Source organism: Mycosarcoma maydis, chromosome 2 (genome assembly GCF_000328475.2).
Source record: "Mycosarcoma maydis chromosome 2, whole genome shotgun sequence".
Taxonomy (NCBI): Eukaryota; Fungi; Basidiomycota; class Ustilaginomycetes; order Ustilaginales; genus Mycosarcoma; species Mycosarcoma maydis.
The window spans coordinates 1,333,437-1,357,855 of NC_026479.1; the positions used below are offsets into that span (position 1 = coordinate 1,333,437).

Sequence of the window (24,419 nt, forward strand, 5' to 3'; positions counted from 1 at the left end):
ATGCCAGGACGAAGTTGAAACGAAGCGACGCCGGATTTAGCTCGAATGATCTCGATGTGTCCCCTGGTCGAGTTGGCGTGGAAGAGCCAGTGACAGCAACGGAAGGGTCTGATAGCGAGCTTGGACGCTCAAGCCCGTGATGGCGCGCATCTGGGCGATAAGCGGAACAAGTGCGTGCTTGTTGGCGATGGCTTCTTTGCTGAAACATGTGAGGATGATCCTATCGAGCTTGGGAATCTCGTTGAGCGTGTTGGTAAGCGACAGAGGTTTGGTAAGCGGGGAGAGTCGTCGGTTACCACGCGCGGGTCGCTGCGGTCGGTTGACTGTGTATGGATCTTCAGGGTTCCATGATCGTTGTCGGTCGAGCATGTCACCGGAAGAAGCCGGGTTCGAGGGTGTGCTCGGAGAGGCGTCGCTAGAAGCAGGAATCGAGGCATCGAGGTTGACAGCGGGATCGTAGGTCATGTACAGCAGGTCTGAAGCCAAAGTGGTGCGGTAGTGCTCCTGGTAGCGGTTGAGCTGTGTTGGTCCAATCACGACGGGATGCGGGCGAAGTGTGGTACGCGGTGATTTGGCAGCGGTGTTGAGCATGCGCGACGAGCCAGCCGAAGCACCAGCCAGAGACGATGTCGAAGCTCGAAATGCTCGAGTGGAGCGCACACCAGCTTGACGAAGCATGTTGACCGTCGTTGTCACCGTTGTCGAGGTGTTCATGACGGGGATAAAGGATGTATGGTGTCGGGGAGATGGTCAACTCCTGACTGGAGGTTGACTTTGAGTGGTTTCTTCTCAGCTCACAAGCTTGCATCGATGACACAAAAATCACGAATCACGAATCACATTCACGAATGTTGGAAGAAGAAAAAGTCGACCAACCCCGATCTTGCCTGTCAGCCTAAGCCTGAGCTCACACGCGGGTCGTTTCGAAAAACACGATCTGACATCTACGATTACGTACGAATTATGTTAGCACACAAAGCTCATGCCTTGTCCACGATCTGTCATACCTCCAGAACAGCCTTGGTCCAAATATACACTTGACAACCGTGGCCTTTGCATCGCTCCTCGATCGACTTTGTCAAACACACGAGCATCTGGTCAGCAGCATTGCATTTGACCGCGCAAACCTCTTCGACACGGGCTGCCGCACCGCAAATCGTAAACAGATCGAACTGTGGGCCTCGAGAATACATCACAGTATCACACAATGGCGCAAGTCGAACGATCATCCCCAGCGGCGGCCGCCAGTACGGGACCATCACCCCTCGGCTCGGTAACAGAACCATTCGATCTTATCCGTCTGTCCATTTCAGAACGTGTCTACGTCAAGTTGAGGGGCGACCGTGAACTGCGTGGCACATTGCATGTAAGTTGTCCGCCCCTTGTCGACTTATGTTCTCGATTCGCCTTGTTCGAATGGAGGATAGATCGGAGAAGCAAGCTTGAAAAGTGGAAGGTCAAATGATTGCTGACATAGAATATGTGCTGTTTGTTTGTTCGACAGGCATACGATGGACACATGAACTTGATCCTGGGTGATGTGGAGGAGACCATCTACGTTGTTGATGTCAACGACGAAAGTGGGTCTGAGACTGTTCGAGTAAGTATCCCAAGCCAAGCCATGCACTCACGGGGTACGTGCCGCGAGTGATCGGGACGTAGGCCTGTATCGTGCTGTATTTGCTTGTTGTCATTACGGCTCCGCTTCTGAGACACATTGAGTCTTACTGACCCGTTGTGATTTCTACGTTTTCGATCGGTTTGCACACCTCGTTCTGACGGGACACTACGATCGCATATTGTGCCATGCTCGCTTCGTCCTTTTGCTCTCACTTGCTCTTGCACGTTCCACTCGCACTCGACTCGATAGGTGGTTAAACGTCAAAGCGAAATGCTCTTTGTCCGTGGAGATAGCGTCATTCTCGTCTCGCCTCCTTCCAGCACCTAGCACGAGTGCATCAGCAAGCCTTCGACTTTCGAGCATCGATTCATCGACATACTGTACTTCTATCTTTTTCACCTACACCATTGCCTTTCTTCAGCTTTTCTGCCGTCCAAGCTTTCTGCTCGTCCAGATCGGTCATGTCAAAAACAGCCTTGCTTCATGATCAGACAACTCATATTCCATGTGCTTAACAGACAGAGCTAGGACTCGTGACTTCATCACCCGATCTCTCTCATCCGCCGAGACCTTTGAACTCGCAACCGTTTCCTCAACCTGCTCACACATTCACTGCAAAAGAGTTGGGTTTCGAAACCATAGATTTGATGACGAGAGAATATGTCTAAGAGTACAAAAATGGTCGTGGGTGGATGCGAGGAGTGTTAAGAGCGCCTCGCCGCGCTACATCAAATCCAGGTATAAAACGGTGACTATGCTAAACTGCTGCCGAAACTGTGGGGGCTGTGTTAAGAGCGGCCCCCCGCGCTAGTACAGAGGCGAAAGAGAGGGAGGTATACAAATACGGGGCTGTGTTAAGTGCGGCCCTACGCGCAACGAGAAATGCAGTAGTACAGAGAGACGAGAAGATGCGACGATGCAAATGCAGAGAGACGAAAAGAGACGACGGGTGTAAACTCGTCAGAGATGCCCAGCTTGAAGCTGGCAGAGGGCAGGGTGTGAGGGATAGAGAGAGCAAAAAGAGGACGAACGGACTAGTTTGTTGAAAATAGTCCGGACGTCGGGTATAAATTGCGCCTCAGAAGAGCCACCATCATCAGAATCCCCGATACCATCGCATGCTGGGACACCTGGCACTACGAGTGAATCACTCAAGGTTGCTGAGGTAGATGTGGGTGGTGGGGTCGATGGTGGTCTCCTTGATGGTGCGGGCCGAAACAAATCGGTAGAAGATCGAGATGGAGCCGGCCTTGTCGTTTGTACCCGAGGCACGAGCACCGCCAAAGGGCTGCTGACCGACAACGGCACCGGTGCACTTATCGTTGAAGTACATCATGCCCGAGGCGTTGCGGAGCAGGTTGCTAGCGCGGATCAGTGCATATCGGTCAGCCGAGAAGATGGAGCCCGTGAGAGCATATTCGGTGGTGGTGTCGATCAACTCGCAGGTCTTTTCAAACTCGTCATCGGGATAAGCATAGACAGTGATGACGGGGCCAAAGATCTCGTTGACCATGGTGACCGACTTGGGATCCTTGGTTTCAATAACGGTGGGCTGAATGTACCAACCTTTGGAGTCGTCACCCTGACCGCCACAGAGGACCTCGCCACCCTCCTTCTTGGCAGCCTCGATCAAGCCCATGATCTTCTCAAACGAGTGCTTGGCGATGACGGGGCCCATAAAGTGCTTGAACTCTTGGACGGGGCCGACCGAGATCTGAGCGATCTGGTCGAGCAGCTTTTGCTTGAACTCGCCCTGCCACATGGACTTGGGCACATAGAGACGCGAAAGCGCCGAACACTTCTGACCCTGGTACTCGAAAGCAGCACGGATCGACTGGGTGACGGCAGCATCGACGTTGGCCGACTTGTGGACCATGTGGAAGTTTTTACCACCGGTCTCGCCGACAATGCGGGGGTAGCCCCGGTACTTGTCGAGGTTGTTGCCGATCTGCTTCCAGAGCTGACGGAAGACGTGAGTGGAGCCAGTGAAGTGGAGTCCTGCGAATTCGCGGTGGTTGATGGCAGCACCGACAATCTCTGGAGCGGGACCGGGGACAAACTGGATGACACCATCGGGAAGACCGGCCTCACGAAGGATCTCGTAGGCAACGTAGTTGGAGTAAATTGACATGGGGGACGGCTTCCAGACCACGACGTTACCGGTCATGGCAGGAGCGCAGATTAAGTTACCAGCGGCGATCGCGAGGAAGTTGAAGGGGGAGACAGCAAGCACGAAACCTTCGAGAGGGCGGTACTCGGTGCGGTTCCAGGTGTTGGGCGAGCACTCGGGAGGCTGCGACGAGTAGAGCTCCTGGATGTACTTTGCGCTGAAGCGGTAGAAATCGCAAATTTCGGCAGCAGCGTCGATCTCGGCTTGCCAGACGTTCTTGCCCTGACCGAGCATGGTAGCAGCGAGCACTTTGTAGCGGTACTTAGAAGCGATGAGATCGGCTGCCTTGAGAAAGATGGCGGCACGGTCGTTCCAGGGCATGTTCTCCCAAGCGGTCTTGGCCTTGAGCGATCCTTCGATAGCCTTCTCTACGAGCGCCTCGTCGGCTTCGTGGTAGTTGCAGAGAATGTGCGAGTGGTTGGAAGGGTTGGGCTGCTGGGCAACCTTGCCTGTCTTGATCTTTTCGCCATTAATGACCACAGGGACCTCGAAAGGACCGGCGGCAATCATCTCATCGACAGCCTGCTGGAGCTTGATGCGGTCTTCGCTCTTGGGCTCATAGTTGCGCATGGGCTCGTTCTTGATGGGAGGCAATGAGAAAAGCCCAAATTGGGGCGCTTGAGGTACAGAAGCCATTTTTTGGTTGTGTATGGGACCGTGTGCGTGAGAAGCTAGAGGTAGAAGGAGTCAACGCGATGGACTTTATGAAAGAGGAAGGATCAAAGAAGAAGCGAGAACGGGACAAGGGGCTGGAACTGAGAGACGAAACAGGAAATGGTGGCTGGACGGCGAGAAGAGGGGGATGAGAACAAGGACCTTTTTAACTAATCTCGCCACAAACGAATGAGAAAGCAGAGCAGGTCTGCCTATCTTTGTGACGACAGGGCGTAAACCGAGTCGGGTGAATTGCTGTCAGCCACCGAGTGACTTGCGTTTGAGCGGTTGCGCCAGTCACGAGTTGTGAGTTGTCACAGCACGGTCAGCAGACCCTCTAAAATCACTCGTGACTCATGACTAACTAACTTACTGTATGAGAAATCAACACATTCGCGACTGTTTGTTCCCCTTTTAATCTTCTTCGGGCCACACGCGGCTCAACTCTCGAGTCGATCAAGAGCAAGCATCGAAAATTTCCTCTTCTCGTTCGCTTTGCTCGCAAGCCACTCCGCGCTATCGCTCGAATGAAATCACGAATCGTGAGCCTTGAATGTCTTCGCCATAATTTCCAGACGAAATAGCCACAAGCTGAGCCTGCTCACGACTGATATTTCCTCCAGTTGTAGCAAGTCCTTTGCTGCACCGAGAAAACACCGCAGGCGACTCAGCGTCTGGCTTCCCCGATACCTAATTGTTCTTCCAAGAATGGGCTTATCAGGCAATCACGAATCGCCGTTGTTCTTCTGTGTCAGGTTCAAAGGACGAAAGATGCAACCTCATCGGGACCAAAGTGAGGACGAACCTGCGTAGTCAAACTGCTACGATTGCCACGTGCGAGCGAGCCAAATCACGAATCGTGAACCACGAATCGGACAAAATCTGGTCTAACACCGGCTTCCGAAGCCCGTGACCTTCCGGTCAAGTTGCCGCGCTCTACGGGACAGTTCAGCGTGCAACGTTCGTAGTCGTGAGTCGCGTGAGTCTTGAGTCGTGGCAGTGCAGAGAGAAGACATCAACGTTATCTCTAACATGCCGAATGTATAGCCAGAGCCCGCCCCGCGCAATGTGTTGTGTGCCCCAAAACCCAACGTCTTCCACGCATAGGCACTTTGATTCTAGGAATGATCATCATCTGACTGCGTCAGCTGCAAAGCATTACGCTTCGAGTCCGATACTGCCTCGCTATTTGCTGTGATGTCGTTACTGGCCGATCGTCCGTCGAATGCCGGGCTTCCTCGCTTTGCACCACTGGAGGGCTGTTTTTGCCAAAGAACGATGAGAACCTCTTGCGGCCTTTGTTGGAGCGGGAATGATCGGCCTCTCTGTCCGCTTGTTGCGGTCTAAGGTAGGTTGGCTGTAGTGATGGACTCTGCTGGCTTGACTGTCCGGTAGAATGAGGGCGTCTGTTGTCGTACGTCGGCGCATCCGCATCTTCATCAGTGGTGTCAGATAGCACTGATTCAGTGTCTCGGGCAAAGCCGGGACGCGGCAATGCCAACATCATCTGCTCCCGGTCTGGTGCCGACTGCCTCTGCTGTTCGAGTACGTTACGCATTGGGTCCGAAGAGGGTTCAAAAGCAGCCGACACATGGACGAACCCTCCTCTGGCCCCGAACAACGCCACTAGGCTGGCCACAGCAAGGCTGACGTCAAAGATAGCGCCGTTCTGTAGCGTACTTGCACCAAATTTTGACCGCCGTGTATGGAACCGAAACGAGCCTATTCGCTTTGTCGAGTCAGGCAGACATCCAGCAACAGTACCCGTGTCAAGCTCGACATTCATCCTTGAGGGAGGCACCGCTTTGCAAAACTCCCCAACTTTGACAAAATCGCCTTCGTCTTCGTGATACAATGCCAATTCGTGCTTGTCCATCCTCCATACGTACTTGGAACCGTCCTTGACAATGATGTGCCAGTCATGCTTGAACAGTCGATGTCCGGCATGCATGGTGGCCAAGATACTGGAGCCTCGTCGAAAGTCGTAGCTGTTTTTGAGCGCTTCTTGCCTTACCTCCCATCCTTGCTTGCCCAGTACTTTGCTGGACCGACGTGCTTTATTCGACAGATCTCGCTCTAACCGTGGCATCGCACCGTCACGTCCACTGGCATACATTAGGACCGCCTTCCATCCCATCATCTGGCGTGGTACACGAATTGCCATAACGCTGGACCTTGTAGCACCGCGTGTCCACACTTGATAGCCTGGCAGATGAGCTTCATCGTAAAAGTCCAGTACTTCGTCTTCTGCACACCAGTCCTCCTTGGCTGTGCCTGCATTTCGAGCTGGGACTGGCGACCTCGGCAGCCCTGTCGGTACAGCTTCGCCATATACGACATGTGACAATGGCCCACCTTGGAGCGTTGGTAGTGGCGGCATAACGTTGCTCGCATGAGAACGAGAGGCTTCAGCCTCCGCCACCTTTGCTATAGCCTCATTCGAAACGTTGAGTGTCCGAGTGTTGGTAGACCACAACAGCAAATGCTCATTGGATTTCCAACGAGCCTTCGTATCCTGTTCAAGAGCTGAATGGTGATCAGATGTGGTTGCTGTCTCTGTATCTCGTAGTGCTAGATGTGCCTCTTCGTGGAGCTTCTGAATTTGGTTTGAAAGCGCCGAACTGAGCGAATTTGCGCTTTGTGAGTCTGCATTCGACGTTGAATGATCATATATGACCGTGCGGGGCGTCAGCAGAGGGACCTGCGTGAGATGTGGAGCGTCTCGATACTCAAATGATGCAACACCTTGATCCTTCTTCAATGCAGTTCTGATTTGTGTATCCCGTGCCAGAGTGTTCCTTTCCAGCATTGCTGGCCTCTGGCCCTCATTGACATCCGATTCGTGTTTGACCCACGGAAACAATCCGGAAAAGGCTGCCTCGCCGGCAAGTGCCACTGAATCGAGCTCGAGTTGGACTTGCGGTCGAGTGCCAGGGGTTTGTTTGCTGAGGCTTTCTGTTGAGCTGGAGTTGCCGATGTTTTTTGGCTTGGCAAGATAGCTGCATCCGCTCTCATGGTACAAGTGGGAAGTGTATGAGGCCATGGTGGACTGGTTGAGAGATACGGACGCAGGTCGAGATTCCAGTGGCGGGAGTATGCGTGCTGTAGCAAAGTTGAGCAGCGGCGTAGCTGCCTCTGATTTGGCTGACTTTGCTGGAGGGCTTGGTGGTAGAGCACGAAAGAGAGTGCTTCCTGGAGCTAGGTAGGAAAAAAAGCTCTTGGTACAGCCTTAGCCATGAAGCTGAGAGTCAAGCGGGGTGAATCACGAATTGATCTCATATGTCAATCACGAATCGTGTCGGTAGTTGAGCTGAAGCTTCATAACTCAGTCAGTTTGCGGCTGAACGTGGGGTTGACCCCCTCATGCCTTCACGCTTCAAGCGGCCGCTTTGCTAAGCTTAACAAAGTCGCCGACCCAGTGTGCAACATGCAACACGCAATCACGAATCACGAATCACGAATCACGAATCACGAATCACGAATGTGCAACATGGTGGCGTTTCCATGCTGTGCAACTTGACATTTGTACCGGCTGAACATGAAGATATTGCTCTGGTCCGAGGATAAGCACCCCAACGTCACAGTCGGTCAGCCTGCCCGCGTGGTCGAAGGGCATCGCTCGCCGAACTCAAGATTAAGGTGCAGCACTGCACAGCCTTAGGCCACGCTGTCAAGGTTCGCCTGCACCAAAGATTTTTAACTTAGTGATTTGATTTTTTTTCCGCAGCACAGCCCCGTTCAAGGACGAGCTGCAACGATAGCCCCGCTGTCTCAACAGCAGTCGTGAGTGTTCCGTGTTCCTGTGGTTCATGGATCACGGTTGCTTCGCATCTCATTCTCCTCCTTAGATTGCAAGCTCCAAGATTGCAGCCACAACAGCCACTACGAAGACTTCTAAGTATGCATTGAGGCAATAGAACGAGACTACAATGAGAAAAGAGAGATAGAGTACGGAGACAAGATGCAAAAAGAGAACGCATGTGCCAGACGGACAAGAGAAAGAGTGAGGATGGTGAGACATCTTTAACGCGACCTCGAAGTACCCTTGCCACGCTTGCCCGCAAAGAGCCACTTGGGCTTCTTCTCCTTGATAACACGATCCGACTCTCCGGCCTTTGCATGCCAGTTTCCTGGTCGAAGCGCCAGCTCGCGCAGCTTCCTTGCCTTTTCGAGCTGCTCCGAGTTCTTGAGACCGGCGAGCTGTCGATCGGATGCCGAGACACGCGCTGGCCCTGCGCGCGCGCTAACGTGGCCACCGGAACGATTGACAGGCGCCTGGGTCGACGAAAGTAGACGTCCACCCACGTTGCTCTTGCGCGCTTTTCTCGAGGCACTAGTGTCGGCCTCCTCAGTGTCCATGTCTTCGTCATCCTCCCAGGCAGCCTCGTCAGCGTCTTGGTCATCCTCGTCCATATTTTCATCGTCGTCATCATCGGCACCGGATCGCTTGCGCTTGCCGGTGAGGCCCTTGGCCTTGGCGAGCATTTCAGCACGAGCAGTGACGCTGCTTGGGTCGACACCAATCTCGCGCATTCGCTCGGCCATCTGGGACAAGGTGCGTTCCTGGAACTTGCGCGGCACGCGTGCCTGGTTCTTGACCATGCTACGGTCCTGTGCGGCGAGCTTGGCCTTTTGCTGGCGCTCGCGAATGGCTGCAGCCGCAGTGCGAATTGCCTCCTCCTCTTCGTCAACGATGGATTCCTCATCGCCACTGTCGGCGTAGAAACCTTCGGCTTCGAGTTTCTCCTCCTCGCGCTCGAGAGCGTCGAGTTTGTCGAGGATATCGGGGTCGACAAAGTCGGCAATGTTCTTGCCCTCGTAGATTTCGGGAATGTGGTCGTATTTCCACTCGTCGTTGGCAAGCATGTAGTCGCGCTTAATGTCGATGTTGAAAACACCGGCACCGCCGTTCTCCTCCTGTTCGTCCCGCAGTGTCTTGCGACGTTCAGGATCTTTACGGTCGAACTTCTTGATCGAACCGTTGGCGATGGCCTCGGGAATGTAAGCAGAGCGCTCGACGTCATCGCGCGACTTGGGCTGAGCAACGTGAAGTCGGTTGAGAACAGTGTTGATCTTGCTGCCCTTCATCTTGGTCTCTACACGCGATGCGAGTAGCACATCGCAGGCGAGATTTCTGGTTTCCATGACACCCTCGTCGGTGTATGTGCTCAGCTCGGCAAGTTTGACCTTGCCGTCCGACTCGTCGATGATGCTTTGGACTAAAGCGGCGCGCTCGGGCTCGAGATCGGAAAGGCGCTTAGCATCGGTCTTGTTGATGGCAAGAACGCAAGGCTTGTTGGCAAACAGAGGTTTGATGCTGTTGAAGAGCTGCACCTGAGCCTCGACGGTGTAGCCGCACTGCTCGGAGAGATCCATAAAGTACAGGACGGCGGCACGAAGATGTGCGAGTGCGGTGATGGACTGCATCTCGATGGTGTTCATCTCCTCTAGAGGGTGGTCAAGGATTCCCGGAGTATCGATGACCTGCCATCGGAGGTACTTGTAGTCCATGTGACCGACAAAGAGCGACTTGGTGGTAAAAGCGTAGGGCTTGACATCAACGTCGGATCGGGTGACCTTATTGATGAAACTCGATTTGCCAACGTTGGGATAACCACAGATGAGGAGGGTACGCGTACTGGGATCAATGGGAGGAAGACGCGACATGTGCTGGCGGACCTGCTCGAGGTAGGCAAGAGGATCCTTCTGACGCTTCATGATGGTGGCCATACGACCAAGCGCTGCACGCTTGAGCTGCTTGCATCGATAGAGCGAGTCGCCAAATTTGATAAGGCGAATGTAGTCCTTGGAGACCTGCTCAATGAGGTGCTTGGCAGTGTTGAGCTGACCGAGCGCAAGTTTGTAGTGGTTCTTGTCATAGAGGACGTTGAGGAGCGACGAGACAAAGGGATGCAGGTTATCCATGATGGGAAACTCTTTGAGAATGGCGTCAAGCTTCTCTGCAAAAGCATCCTTGGTGAACATGACCTTGCGCATGTAGAAGGAGCGGATACGTGTGATTTTCCATCCTGGATGAACGACGGTGGGCGTCTTTCGTTGTGTCTTGGAGAGAACAATATCGAGGAAGTCGTTCGCGGTCGGAACCGGAGCGATGGGGGTCTTGATCGTCGCCATCTTTCGCTAGGTTATGTGGGTATATGATCGGCTGTGAAAGGACACGAAGGAATGCCTGATGATTTGTGATAGAGGAAACGTTGAAAGCAACTACAGGCTATCTCTAATCGGGTGGCGACAGGCTATGAAAGTCGGCTCAATCGCAGAGAAGAGCTGCGCAGACCAGATAAGTTGTTCTTGACAATAGGTGCTTGTCGATCGGGTTTGTCCAGATAGTTACGTTGGGGATAGTGACTTGTCGTCGGCTTCCCTTCGATCTCCAAGCTTCAAGGGGAACAAGATGATCAGCGTGATGAGGGAGAGGAGAGTTGACAGTGAGAATCGACCAAACTGAGAGTTCAATAACTGCTTGCCTTGACTGAGAGTAGGAAAGAAAAATTTCCAGCTAAGTTACAGGAAGGAGCAACAGAAGCGATGTGTTTTGAGTGTACTGGAGCGGCTGCCTGTTTTTTTTTTTCAAAAAAAAAAAATTGGAGAAAATTTGGGGCTCAGAGTGTGGAACCCTGCAGTTCAGCTCGAAATCCAGCAAAGAGAAAAATTCTTGAGGTTGAGCCCAAATCCGGGATTCGGAGACGCGTATTTCCGACTTAACAATGGGACAGGCAGCTCACGTCGTTGCTCGTAGCTCCGTTGCTCTGGTTTGAAATCGTGACGAAGGGGCTAGTGTTTCTCGTGCGATTCTGCTGCTTATCTAGATGCGTCTCTGCTTTACGCCACCCGGCGCGTCGCCTGAGCATCATTTCTGTGCCATCAGACGTGTTCCTCGCTGCCACGACCTTGAAGAACCGCTGTTGTTCTCGACTTTGCCCTGAACTCTTCCTAAATAAAACGGTTTACAGGTGGGCCAAGGTCTGACGCTCCGAATGAGTCAGGAAGGAAGGAAGGCCCCATCGCACCTGCGGTCAGGACGGTGCATGTCGAGATAATTCAACGAGATGCGGAGACAAAGTGGTTTGTTACCGGTGGAGTCGAGACAGACTCGGGTGCTCTCCTCTTGCCAACTTATTGCACGTTGTGTCTTTGTTGTTAATTTCATTCTTTCAATCTTTCGTAGTTGTAATTGTACAGGGTGGCCTGCTCGGACTTGAACCCTTCCTTAACTTAAGTTATTTGCAAAGTTTTAGGAGACACGACACGAGGCGAGTTCTTCCTAAAAGTTATGAATTTATCAACGTGCTGTGAAGTTGCGAAATTTTTGCTGATGGTTACGCACACACCATTCGTGATTCACGATTCGTGATTTGTCCATCACTTTCCCGAATTTTGATAATTTAGCGCCATTTTCAACATCAGGGTTATCTCTCAGGGTAGCTCAGCCCTCTTGACACTGACTCTCGAGCTGAAGCCAAAAATTTCCAAATTGGAAAGAAGCCGCCTTCGCCGATTTTGCTACCATCCAGAGACAAGGAAAAAAAAAAAAAAAGAGGTTGTCTCGACGAACTGAGCCAAAAAAAAAAAAAAAAAAAAAAAAAAAAAAACCCTCCCCAAAGTGCAGTTTAGGAGTATCACATCCAACGCTGTCAGCCATCCATTTCACAATTCTTGCTTCTTCACCTTCCATTGTCTCAACCCACATCGTCTTCCAACACACACATACTACATCGATTGCTCTCCAACATCACATTCTCTGAATACTTTCAATACTTCAGCTCGAAAGCAGCGCTCGCCCGACTCAACATCACTTAGTGCTTTGCACTCTGCCGCTGCTATCCAGCGTATCGTACAACGAATCTGCAGTCTCTCGAGCCCACTCTAGGCGTAAGCAAAGCTCATCGTTCGACACCATTATTACGAGCTTGGGAGCTTTGTCTGCTCTTTTCAACTTATCGCCTCTTGATCAGTCCAGAGTCGAGCAAGCGCTAGAGAGTGGACCGTCCACCTGATCATTCGACTGTACAGAACATGTTCAGTGCTGCCCACCGCTCCCTCCCGCTTCTTCCAAACTCTTCGCATACTTTTGGCTTCTTTTACCACAATACAAGCCTTTCCCCACCTCAATCGCACCTAGCTGGTGCACTGTAAACGCCGCATACAGCTCTCAACACCAACTTACCACATAGCGCGTTAGCGCGCGGTCTCGACCCATCTTTTCGAGCCAACCCGACCGTATCCACGCTTCATATCGCGTCCGTTCGATCTCCACAACATCCGCTCAACTCTCAACAAGCTCGCGAGCGTCGTATAGCTCGTGTCACCACCTAATTCATGTCTCGACAACTCAGTGGAGATCTTTGTAAGTCATGCCCTCCAGCGCCAACCAGTAGCCCTAATCTCATGGTGGCTCAGTGTCCCATGGGATAGCGTCTCCCTTTCGTACTCTTTGTCTCGTTTCGAACCTAGACTAACCAACATGTACTCGACATACCCTCTTGGCTCTCCCATCACTCCAGCACGTTCCGTTCGAAGAGTCGACTCTGTCCACCTCTTGAGCCATCGAAAGAGCCTGCAGGCTAAACTGCAAACCACTCCCACTCGTACCAGCCCTTATCATCGAAGCGGCTCCTACAAAGCCGGTCCTCCTTCTTCGCGCTCTGCTTCGAGTGTAGGCGGTTCTCCCCGCCCTTTCTTTAATTCGGACGACAACCTCTCCAGCTCGGGCGAGGACAACGACGATCTTGGTTCCAAACACATTCCCGGTATCAAACTACCCGTACCTACCCTGGCCATGTCATCTCGCAAGACATCAAGAACCCAATTGGGCAAAAAACCTATCAAGGTTTATTCCACCAAAAAGGAGCGAATTCGTGGAGAGCGAAAGGCAAGCGTTCGTAAGGAACGCTTCGAAGAGCTCGACACCGACTCTGATCTGACAGACGTACCTTCGGACGACAACGCCGATCAGGACGACCAACTCGCTGGCCCTTCTTACTCTGGGCGCGACAAGGGCAAGGCCAAAAGTATCGACAACGACAGCGATGACCTGGCGTCTGATTCGGATACCGAGATGGAGCGCAAACTCGCCGAGGCTGGCGATGGCGAGTCCCTCCTTGGTAGTGGCGCATCCGGCGACGACACCGAAGAAGAGGAAGAGCGCTTCATCATCCAAGATGCTCTCGACAGGCAGTCGAAAGCAAAAGCGCGTCTTGAGCATCGCGATCCATCCGATCGCCGTCGCCATGCCAGCGAGCGCAATTCAGCAAGCAAAAGTGATCTGCAACATCGAGCCCGCTCCATCGCAATACGTCGTGGCTCCCTTTACGATGGTGAAAGTGCTTCTGGCGAAGAGGCGGAGGCGGACGTCGAGGATGAAGACGACCCTGACGACAACAATGACGATGACGATGACGACGGTGCGGATGCGGATGCTGATGCTGATGCTGATGCCGATCTCCTCTCCATGTCCCCTGACACTCTTCGCATGTACGGCTTGCCCCTTATCGACGAGGATGAGCTCTTTGAGGAGCAAGAGGCTTTCAACTCGTCCTCTGAGCCCTCTTTCACCGACTTCTTCGAAACATCCACGGACAGCGATATGGGTGTTGCAGATACACAAAATGAGAATGGGGACGACGATGACGAGTTCACGACTGATTCAGACGAGGACCACGACATCAGCGACCTCGAGGGCGGCTTACTCGATGCCCCCTTGATTGCACATATCGGCACCGCACCCTCGGACGTAGATGCCAACGCAGCTGCTGCTGGCGATGCCGCGGATGGCACTCCCCAGGCCAAGCCGGAGATGCCTCTACTCGTCATCGAGGATCTAGACGGTCGACTCATCTATGCACGTGCTGGCGACGGTGAAGCTGTCTTTGGCTCTGACGGCGAGTTCGAGTTCGTTGACGACAGCGACGACGACAGTGCCGACTGGGAGTTTGATCGAGGCGGCAACAGGCTTTGGTCCGGTTCTGGCGCTCCCGACGGCTTGCTTCGAGCCCCCGAAGACGAGGGCGACACCACAGATGAGCTGCCGGACGAAGATATGCCTTACCCGCGTCTCCTGGTTGGCTCTGTGGCCCCTCGTGGTGGTCGCAACGCAAGACGCGCAAGAGCCATGGCCACTAATTCTCGTCGTATCTCACCTGCAGCTCCTAGCCCACTACCATCTCCATCGCTGCCGCTTTCAACGCAGGCGATGACACCAATCTCGGATTCGAGCGTCGATGGCAAGTTGTCGGGCAGCGGTTCCAGAGACTCGCGGGCATCATCTGATGAGCAGATTCCCAACGAGATTGGCATCACGATTTCGACGGAACAGCTTGCGCGCGACCCTGAAGGAACATTGAAGGCGGCCGCCTCAGCTCTGGGCGTTACGGTTCAAGAAGCTGCCACGCTGGTAGCCGGCGTTCAGCTTAGTTCTGTCAACGGTAACGATGACGCCGGTGCCAGCAGCAATAGGAGCGGCACGACTCGACTTGACACTTCGGTGGCTGCGCCAAAGACGCCCGAGCAGCAACGCGTCGCGAGCGTTGCCAAACCTCCAATGGGACGCTTCATGCCTACGTCGGCCAAGTCGGTGCACCGCGCCGTCATTGACGGATCTCGAAAAGCGCCATCGCCCTTTTCTGGTAAAAGGAGCTTAGAGAAGAAGGGACTTGCCAAAAAGCGCAGAGCGGCTCGCCGAAGCTCGCTGATGGAGGACGAAGGCCTTTCTGCTAAGCGTCTTCGCCGATTCTCTTCGGCAAACGATGCTGCCTCAGCGCTCGACGAATATAGTGAGATGGCACCATCATCGCCTGAGCCGATCGCCGAGGTGGATCCTATGGAGCTTGACGATGTGGTAGACTCGAGTATGATCTGGCGTGGCACAGGCTCCAAGTCGCCGTCGCCCGAGATCGAGATTGGCGATGGAGTCGATGGCGGTCGTCGACCCTCTACACGCTCTTCTCGCAAGAGTTCTTCGGCTCCAGGACTCAACTTGAATGCCTTCACACGATGGAACAAGATCCCCATGGGTTCGTTCCGTGACTCGCAGAAAGCGACGACGCCTTCGGAGAATGCATTTCAGCAGCAACGTCAGCACCAACAGCCACTGGGCACGTTTTTGCTCACACGCTCACACGGGCAGGCTGGCAACCGAGCCGGACGCACGAGCTCGCCATTCCGATCGAGCTCGAATGCGGGGCGTCATCTGGAGATGTTCTCGATCAGCCCGTTGCGCCGACCGCAAGAAGACGAGGGCAACGAGGCTGGGCGCCCGAGTGACAGCACGTCGGGCAGACGACGATCATTTGTCATCTCTCCCGTGCTGTTTCCTACTCGTGGAGGCGAAATCCCACCACCATCAACGTCTTCAAGCACGTTTGGTGCTCCTCATGTGCCAACGTATAGCCAGATTGCGGACTTGCGTCTCGGTGGCAGCAACGCTGCTGGTGGCGATGCTGCGAGTGTAGCCTCGAACAACAGTGCCGGTCCTGGACGCATCACGCGACGTGAGAAGAGGGAGAAGCGTGCCAAGCGAGCTGCTATGCTCGCTGCGCAGGTAGGGGCTGCTATGGCACCACAGGCGACGGATGAGCAGCGTGCAGCTTCGGGCTCGCCTGCGCCAGCTCCGACAACGCCTTCGCTGCAGCTTTCCAGTTTGGCAGAGGGTAGCTTGGCGCTTGAAGAAGGCGAGTCGCCAGCCACGGCCTTTCCACGGATGCGCATCACGGACGCGACGCCTACGCCACGAGGATCGCCTGCTCCAAGCGGGCCTGCCAGCGTGGGCAAGGACTTGCTTCAGCCAAGCTCGAACCTCAAGCCTCACAGCCAAGTGAGCGACACGAACGGCGGGCGTAATGAGATACAAGCTGCTTCGACCGAGCTCATGACCAGCAGTGCAACGCAGCTGGATGGCGAGAGCAAGCACGAACATGGTTCGTCCGTCTCGGGATCCATGACTGGTGCTCTACCGTCGTCGGCTTGTAAAACACCGCTTCACTCGCCGCTGTTCGGCGGCATCTTCGGCGGCGCTCTCAACTACGACTTGGAAGATAAGGAGGCCGAGCCGTTGCGCATCTGACCAAATCGTAACCCCTTGCTCCTTTGATAGGCCTATAATATATTTGCTGGTTGGATGTACATTTTCTTGCTCGACGACTGCATCGCTCGAATCTGTTTCGGCTCTTGTTTCAAATGTCACTAATTCAAATTTGTTCGAACAACCTTTTCTGGATAGAACAGCGTCGCGTGTGTGCTATCAGGAAAAGTATGGTTAAGAGTCAAGTGGATGGTCAAGTGGATGGCCTAAGTGGACGAGCTGTACAGTACCGTACCTTTTGGGCGTGCGATGAAGGATATGAGGAGCGACATTCACGAATCGAGACTCGCTACGTGCACGTGGCAAAATCGAAGATTATGTTAGATCTCAAGGATGAAGTTGGATTTGGGCTCAAGCACGAAGGACCAACCGAATTGTCGGATGTGGTCATTTTCAGAAGGACCCTTTTGTGGCTGCAGGGTCTGTTGACGCAGCGATGGAGGCATTACTCGATGCTGAGGATCGAACGACACACAGGCCCGGGGGGATGGGGATGGTATGCGAAGATTGTGCTGAGCATCAGCATCGAGTGAAGCTAGTACGCTGGCGAGAAAATTTGAGCCTAGGTGCGAGCGAAAGAGGGAACAATGGCGGAGCGGAGCCAAAGTTAGATTCATGATTGCAGTCGTTGGGTTCGCATCTCAGTCGTGCTCGGTTAGAGAAGAAATCAGGGTGTGCGGCCGATCGTCGTGGTCAGTGTAGCGTAAGTTCAAGTCATGCATCGTTGCGAGCCGCATTGGGCATCTTGATGTGACATGCGGCGCTTGGCCAACACCAGAGCCAAGACTGATCACGAATGATTGCTTTATACACGCCTGTCTGCGCGCGTTGATGAAAGAGGCTAGGGTTCAAGTGTTGCGGTAGGCTCACCACGTCAACCTTTACGGACTCGAGCCAAAGTGGGAGTGAAAGCGCAACACGTGATGGGCGTGCGCGGACTCTGAATGTGTAGGTACAGTACTGTACATATATCTGCAATGAGCCCGAGGTAATGGAGCAAGGTGCAAAACGATGCAAGGTACGTGTGCATCGTCGATCCAGTCAAACACCAACCATCGTGAATGCAACGCTTGACGATGCAGAATTTTCGAATCTGTCCGCTGTAGCGGCCATGCTTGGGACATGTCTCGCGACGAGTTAGATCGGGAAAGCGTGTGCGATCGAGATGGACAAATGTTGCTATGCAGACTGGAGCCGAGCGAGGAACAGGAAAGGTCAAGGTAACTCGTGATTCCTTGGTCGGGCCTGTGTTTGCTCTCGTATTGGCTTTGGCTTGGCTTTGAATGTTGATGCCATGAATGATCCAGAAAAAAATCAATCACGAATGCTCTCGGTTCGAGTTGAAACGCATCCTTGGTTCATTTCCGAATTGAATGCATCACGGTCGACAACCAGAACAAAGCAAAAGACATGAGAGAGTCACAAGTAGCAGCGACATCGAAACAGAGCTTTTCTGAAAGCTGGCGTAGCAATAACTCGCGAGTCTGTCCGTGACCCGGCGATTTAAATATTTTCGTTTGTGGGTGCGAGCTACTCACGACTGCTGGGTCCGATCGCGGTGCTCCAAGACGCAACGATCGGCGCATGCCGAGCTTAAGCTTTAAATTGTCAACCTACGCGCAGCACGGGACGTCGAAGAGCAGAAACTACGTTAGAAATTGAAATGGATATGCTGGACCCTTGTCTGGGCTGTTTGCGTGTGCTCCGTCTTGTCATGCCAACTCCAGAGTCACAAGTAAAACAGGTACATCCAGGTCTGCTTTCCGGAAACAGGTGTGGTTCGATCAGCTGAGCTGGCTTCATGGTGAGCGGAGTGGATTCGTCCATTGTGCATAGAGCAGTGCGGGCCCAGATTCAGCTTTCAAGAGAGATAGAGTGCTGCTATTGTGAGTCCTTCGCCTTCTTTGCCCGTCGCAGCAAGTAGGCCAAAAGCTGTATGCACACTACAGTCGCGGCTGAGATTTGCGCTGCCGGTCCATCTCAGTCGAAAGGCAACCATGAACTGGCCCGGTGAAGAATGCTTTCTATAGCTCTATGGGCGCAGACTTGACTGCTTCCGCGCGAAGGCAAGGAAATGTCTACAGAGCCTAGGAAGCATGGCTGGCTGGCCAACTCGCCATCACCTCTGACTGCAGCTTGAATAGCCAACTACGCCGATTTCTGAGAACGAGCATCAATAGCAAAATAACGCTCAGACGAGAACGATGCCCGATGCCAGATGATGTCAAAATGGGCCAAATTTGAATCCAATCGGGAGTCAGCCAAGAGTGTCGAGTGGAGCGGCAAACATGCGTAATTCGTAATTTTACATCTGAAAAAGCTAGCACAGCTTGGCGACCCCATTCACGATTTCACGATTCACGATACTGATAGGTTTCATGATCGGATTTGATTTTGCAGGCACAGCACAACCACGAACGCTGAGTTTGCCAGGGTCCAACTCAGGGTTTGGAGATGAACCCGGAGAGGAAATGCGGTGCACGAGTGCTGCGTGTACCGACGAAAAGTGAACGCCCATTCACTCTGAACTCTGCAGGAACAAAGGGTGAGAGCGAAACTTTCATGATTGCGAGAAAAGCGAATCGACACTCGCGAGTGAGCGGAGCGTATGGGCGTATGCTCGAAGTCTTGAACGGCTTGATGGTCGATGTAACTTACGTAACTTGGTGGAGACCAGAGTTCGCAGGGCAAGCGATTTACAGCATTCACATTTCAATCAGCAACAAAGCTTGACGAATTCATTCGAAGCTTTGTTGAGTGGATTTTTTTCTTTTGGATTTAGCGATGGCTTCAGCCCCACGACGTTTGGTTTCTTTGGTTGATGCGTCGCTAGTCAGTCTTCTTCTTGCTGTGTTCGGTCTGTTCACGAATTGCAAGTCCATGGCTAGGAAGAGCTGGACTGGAATGAGATGCGAGATGGTTTGGAGACCCGAACATCGGCTTCAGCGGCTGTCTATCTGTTGAATTTCAGCATACTCTATTGGCATAGCCATGGTCTGGTCTCTAAGATCAGCAGTGCAATCAAGTGCGGTCGGAGCGGAATGTGAAATCTCGCAAAGCGTCCGTCCTTGCAGTCGACCTCGACCGCCTTGCAGCTTACAGTCGAAAGCACATCCACACGACGCTGGCATTGTTTGATTTCGATGATCCCATACGCTCTGCCCTCCCTTTTTGTGTCGCTTGCCATACTGATGCTCACGTGTGTAGTCAAGGCCACTGAACTCCAACCTCACTGAAGCTGATGAGCCGAAAGTGAAGAGCTGTACCATCGTTGCAGCAAGGACGTCAATGCGGTACACCAAGCTAGTCGCTCGATCTAATTGGATCCTCACAACCGAAGTGACTCACCAGGCAAGCAGAACAAGGCCCAGCTAAACTTTGACTGCTCTAGCGTATGGACCCTGTTAGCTGTTGCCCGTCTCAGATTTACGATTGCTCGTCCACGCGCCCGCTCCACGAACAACAGTTACCGCAGGCGTGTGTGCGGTGTGTGTGTGTGTGGTTTCTTTCTTTGGTTTTCGCTGCGGCCCAATCAGAATAGAGTATTTCTGGTCGCAAGAAATCAAGAAGAAAAAATGAACAGGCAAAAAAAGAGCTAAGTTAGAAGAGAAGAAAAGTTGCACTTTAAACAAAGGTACTGTATAGACCGTTCGAGTGACTGCGGTGGCTGCTCTTTTGTCCCTGCAGCACCGCCAATCATCCGCTGTGTTTGCCCCCGCTCAAAGGGGTTTAAGACCCTGCAAGTCAGATGAGAGAGACGTTTAGGCTTTTGACCCTGCAGCAAGCTGAGACCGCTGCCCTGGCACACACCACTTCCAGAGATTCGAATTCACGATTGATTTCCTTGTCCGGTCTGCCGTTGCAGGTAGTCTTCCTCTATCTGTACTCTTGAGATCCAAGCTGAGATCACGGTCCAAAATCGACACAGGTCGAGCTAGGTTGCGCCTACACTGGACGGCGTGTGGTTCGAGCTAGAAACAAGGCCAAGGTGCTGTTGCTGGCATGGAAGAAGCAAGTCGCATTGTGAATGGGCTTCTGCCATTGGTGATTAGGATCTGAATCGCTCATTGGCTGGCTCTCGGAAACTGATGAGCAACTGGGCGAGCAAAGTGCATGCTAGGCTGGGAACTTGGTCGATAGATTGCGCTCTGGCATGCATGCCGACTACAAGGTACAATGCCCCTGCGTTGAATGTTTGAGCGCCGCCAGCGATTGGGCACTCTCAACTTTTGATTTCTCGCTTCTCCAACTACACAGTCATAGAGGCGGCTCTTCTGCAAGAAAAAAGTTTGCAGGGCAGCGGGCGGAGCGGACGGAGAGGTAAAACATGCACAATTCCGGACACAGAGGGTTTTTCGGGAGCCTCCGATCGTGCTGTCAATCAGCAACTGCGATCAAACGAATCGCCAATCGTCCGCAACGTAAATCGTGCGACGCAGCGAACCCTGCCTTGGTCTGCGTTTGCGTTTGCGTTTGCGTCTGCGTCTGCTTTGCGTCTGCTCTGCGTCAAAGTAGTCGACTCTCCCACTGCTGAGTCGCGTTTCTCTGCCAGATCCTCTCCCGTCGTCTATTTTGCTCTTTTTAACGTTAATTTTTCTCTTCCGCGCTTGGAAGTTTTGGCTGACGATGATGAACCCTGACACTGTCTCGCTTCGACAAATGGTATTGGATTGCCAGTCAAGAGTTTGCTCGCAAGGCTGCTTCCCATTTCTTCGCGTGTTCTGTCTGCCAAACTCCAACCTACGCTCAATTGGCTCTGGTCAGACGCCTGGTTGGCTACATCAACCATCCTCATCATTGTCGGCATCATCGTCATTCCTTCATCATCGTCGCCGTCGACGTCGACCCCCCCTCCCTCTCTCTCTCGCCTGTGGCTTTTCCCCTGGTTTCTTTCTTTTTCTCCCTCTTTCCGTCAGGCCGCCTGTTGGCATCCTTCGCGTGTCGCTGGCTGTCATCATAGCAACATCATCGCTCCCTCAACACCCTCGTCCTCCCTCTCTCTCATTGGGCCCAGCTTCCTCAATCTTGCTCCCACCCTCAGCCTGGGTCCTCTCCGATCCGCATCGTTGCTTTCCAAGGGTCTGCCTGCTGCATCACCCATATTTCCTTCTCCTTCTTCCTCTTCTTCTTCTCCCTCTTCTTCTTCTCTTTCTTCCCTTTACTTTTGGTAGGGCCCATCCGGATGCGAGCCTCGCCTTGCCATACAGATCGCGCTCCCTTCCTTCTTCCTGTCTCCTTCAATTCCCAATTGGGCCACTAGCAATTGTGTCTGCCGTCATCGTCAGACATCCGCTTCCACACAACCCTGCTTCCACTCGTGGCTGAGAAGAGAATTTGACCCCCTCCTCTTCGGCCACGCTGGACCCTTTTGACCCTCTCTTTCCCTCTCGGTCTCAGCAAACACTCTCGCCGTCGTCATCGTCTTCTCCCGTCCCTTTCGTCATTCTCTCGCCAATCCTCCAATCCTACTCATAATTCCCACGTCCCAGTCAGCTTGGCCGTCTTGTCTTCGCGAGAAGCCACGTTGGTTATCACCTTGTACACCCCTCTCTCCCCAATTATCGTCTCGCTCTTATCCATCCCAGTGTGACCTCATTCTCTCCTCGGCACGATCGACCATCGGCATCTTGACGCAACACTACGCCTTCTTTCCTGCCACCTTCCACCATTCCCTCCTGCTTCGCTTCGCTTCGAGTCGTCAACGTCTCACCACGCCTGCCTCCTGTTTCACTTCAAGTCGCCGACCTTGATACACAGTCGTGCCCGTCCTCGACCCACTTCTGTCTGCCACGCATTCGGTCTCTCTCGTCATCCTCACCAGCTTCCATTCTCCGCCGCCAAGTCTGTGTGCCGCACAAAACACCCAGGTTTTCCCCCTGCTTGCCTGGTCTCCATCTGCCTCACGTTGACAAGACAAGCCGCTGCTCTTACCGCCCAATAGCTTGTCCACTCGTTCTCGCCTTGAGCTCGGACCTCCCTTGCCTTGCTCATCACCATCATCTTGATCTGGACCGTCTTCGCCGACACCACGTTCAACTCAAACCAGTATACAGCTTTACAGACGCAACACCAAGATTAACAACACTCCAAGCAAGCTCATAGCCACCAACCTTGACGCGTATCCGACAGCATTTGCGGCAGACATCTGTTACACCATCGAGCGAAATCAACTCTCGCCCGCAACACCCGTCCTCCTCTATGCTCCTTTAGACGATCGCCTTTTCCTCATCAAAATTACCGCCAGAGATCGCTGCTTTCGATCCGATCTCTCTCCAACTTTTTCTAGATTCAGAATCGTGTAAACGACTCTGATTTCTCATTCAGCACCGAGCTTATCGTTTCGTTGTGCGACTTCTGTCAGATACACGTTCTCTCAGCATTTCTGCTTTGTGAGAAGACAGGTCCCCGCACTTGGTGTAGTTGTGTACAGCCTTGCTTGAAAGCTGTCGCATTCGCCTCCCGTTGTTGCTTGCCAACCTCGTTCCTCTCTCACCCTCTTCCGCGATCCATCGCTCCTTTATGCCACCTTTCTCCCTGCCATCTGCTGGAGGCGTCGTTTCTTTGCTCAACGACCGTGCTCCACCACCGTACAAGACCGAGCAAACAAATTCGTTCTCGGATCCTCCGTACAACTATCATCACCATTCTCGGCATTATCCTCACCCAAGTATGTCCCATTCTGCCTACGACTCTATCTCGTCCTCATCAGAATCTCTTTTACGCAGTGGCGACCGTTCCACTGCCTCTACTTCTCCACCCACCTCGCTAGACCTCGGCTCGTACGATACCAGGTCTTCCAAACCCAAGTCTTCAGCCCACGCCGACCCCATCCGACTGCCGCGCATCGAAGTGCCTGCCGGATTCGCCGAACCCCATCGCGGATTGCAAGCGCACAAGGTGCTTCGCGGCAATCACATCTCCACCGAGCCTAACAGTTTCACTCCGCGACACGGAGAGCCTTTGCCTCCTTCAGCTACGGGCGTGTTCCCTCCAGGCCAGTGGGATAGATCGGGTGCTTACCTCGATCCCAACGACTACAGTCGGCGCTCCTCGAGTAGCAGCTCCGACAGCACATACCCCTTTGACCGCGCTATGCCCTACGGCGACGCAAGCATGGCCAAGCGAACCGCCAAGGACGGCGGCTCTGGTGCCATCACCGTCGGCGGCAAGAAGCGCTACCCCTGCCAGCACCCCGGTTGTGATAAAACCTTCTCCACCAGCGGTCATGCTGCTCGTCACAATCGCATCCACACGGGTCAAAAACCTTACCGTTGCACGTTTCCCGGATGCAAGGCGCGCTTCTCACGCCAGGACAACAGCCTGCAACACTACCGAACCCACATCTTGCATCCCAAGGGACGCGCTTCCCAATCCGCCCAGGCTCGCGATGCTGCCGCCCAGCTCGAACTTGACCACCTCGACCTTGACGCCGCCGATGCCGAGGCTGAAGCCAAGGCCGAGCTTGGCCGACGAGCGCTCGAAGACGGCACCGCCATCGCCGTGGTTCACGAAGTCAAGGACCAGCACGGCCGCAAGAAGGGCGAGACGATCGAGAGAATGGTGGGTATGCCACGCAGCCGACGTGATTCCTTGCGCGGCGGCGGGCTCGATGGCGAAGAAGGCAGCGCGTCGCCTACATCGATGGACGACACTCGCGTCAAGCGCGAATCCAGCCTGCCCGGTGTCGGCATGGATGGCGTGCCTGGCCACTACGACGCGCCAGCAGACTACTGGTCGTCGCAGATGGTCAAGCAGCATCGTCTGTCCTTGCCCCACGGTGCCGTCTCGTACGACCCACGCTATCGTGATCCAGCTCCCCCGGCGCCTTATGCACGCGACGCTAGTGGATTGAATGGTGTCGCCTTTCCCGGCTC

General features: G+C 53.6%; 7 protein-coding genes across 7 annotated transcripts in view; 3 read left to right on the top strand and 4 right to left on the bottom strand.

The window, feature by feature from the left end:
• The window catches only part of UMAG_15035 (mitochondrial 54S ribosomal protein uL5m), a gene marked incomplete at both ends in the record, with an annotated part of 1,175 nt that extends 461 nt beyond the window's left edge, over positions 1-714 (bottom strand). The window contains one exon of the mRNA XM_011389204.1: positions 40-714. Within this exon, the coding sequence (XP_011387506.1) occupies positions 40-714 (675 nt within the window). The remainder of the gene's footprint in view (positions 1-39) is intronic.
• A 493-nt stretch (positions 715-1,207) lies between these two features.
• On the top strand, positions 1,208-1,948 carry UMAG_01249 (putative U6 snRNA-associated Sm-like protein; the record flags this gene model as incomplete). Its single annotated transcript, XM_011388879.1, has 3 exons — positions 1,208-1,366; positions 1,505-1,600; positions 1,871-1,948. The coding sequence occupies 3 exons, from the start codon at positions 1,208-1,210 to the stop codon at positions 1,946-1,948; spliced, it is 333 nt and encodes a 110-aa protein (XP_011387181.1).
• Positions 1,949-2,768: 820 nt separating this feature from the next.
• On the bottom strand, positions 2,769-4,427 carry UMAG_01250 (putative delta-1-pyrroline-5-carboxylate dehydrogenase; the record flags this gene model as incomplete). The annotated part of the gene is made up of 1 exon (XM_011388880.1): positions 2,769-4,427. The coding sequence occupies one exon, from the start codon at positions 4,425-4,427 to the stop codon at positions 2,769-2,771; it is 1,659 nt and encodes a 552-aa protein (XP_011387182.1).
• Positions 4,428-5,589: 1,162 nt separating this feature from the next.
• Positions 5,590-7,488, bottom strand: UMAG_01251 (uncharacterized protein; the record flags this gene model as incomplete). The annotated part of the gene is made up of 1 exon (XM_011388881.1): positions 5,590-7,488. One exon carries the CDS (start codon positions 7,486-7,488, stop codon positions 5,590-5,592), a length of 1,899 nt encoding a protein of 632 aa, XP_011387183.1.
• Positions 7,489-8,468: 980 nt separating this feature from the next.
• UMAG_01252 (putative 60S ribosome biogenesis nucleolar G-protein) lies at positions 8,469-10,580 on the bottom strand (the record flags this gene model as incomplete). Its single annotated transcript, XM_011388882.1, has 1 exon — positions 8,469-10,580. The coding sequence occupies one exon, from the start codon at positions 10,578-10,580 to the stop codon at positions 8,469-8,471; it is 2,112 nt and encodes a 703-aa protein (XP_011387184.1).
• Positions 10,581-12,854: 2,274 nt separating this feature from the next.
• UMAG_11855 (uncharacterized protein) lies at positions 12,855-16,527 on the top strand (the record flags this gene model as incomplete). Its single annotated transcript, XM_011389164.1, has 2 exons — positions 12,855-12,873; positions 12,971-16,527. The coding sequence occupies 2 exons, from the start codon at positions 12,855-12,857 to the stop codon at positions 16,525-16,527; spliced, it is 3,576 nt and encodes a 1,191-aa protein (XP_011387466.1).
• A 6,687-nt stretch (positions 16,528-23,214) lies between these two features.
• Positions 23,215-24,419, top strand: part of UMAG_15036 (uncharacterized protein) — a gene marked incomplete at both ends in the record, with an annotated part of 1,975 nt that continues 770 nt past the window's right edge. The window contains one exon of the mRNA XM_011389205.1: positions 23,215-24,417. Within this exon, the coding sequence (XP_011387507.1) occupies positions 23,215-24,417 (1,203 nt within the window). The remainder of the gene's footprint in view (positions 24,418-24,419) is intronic.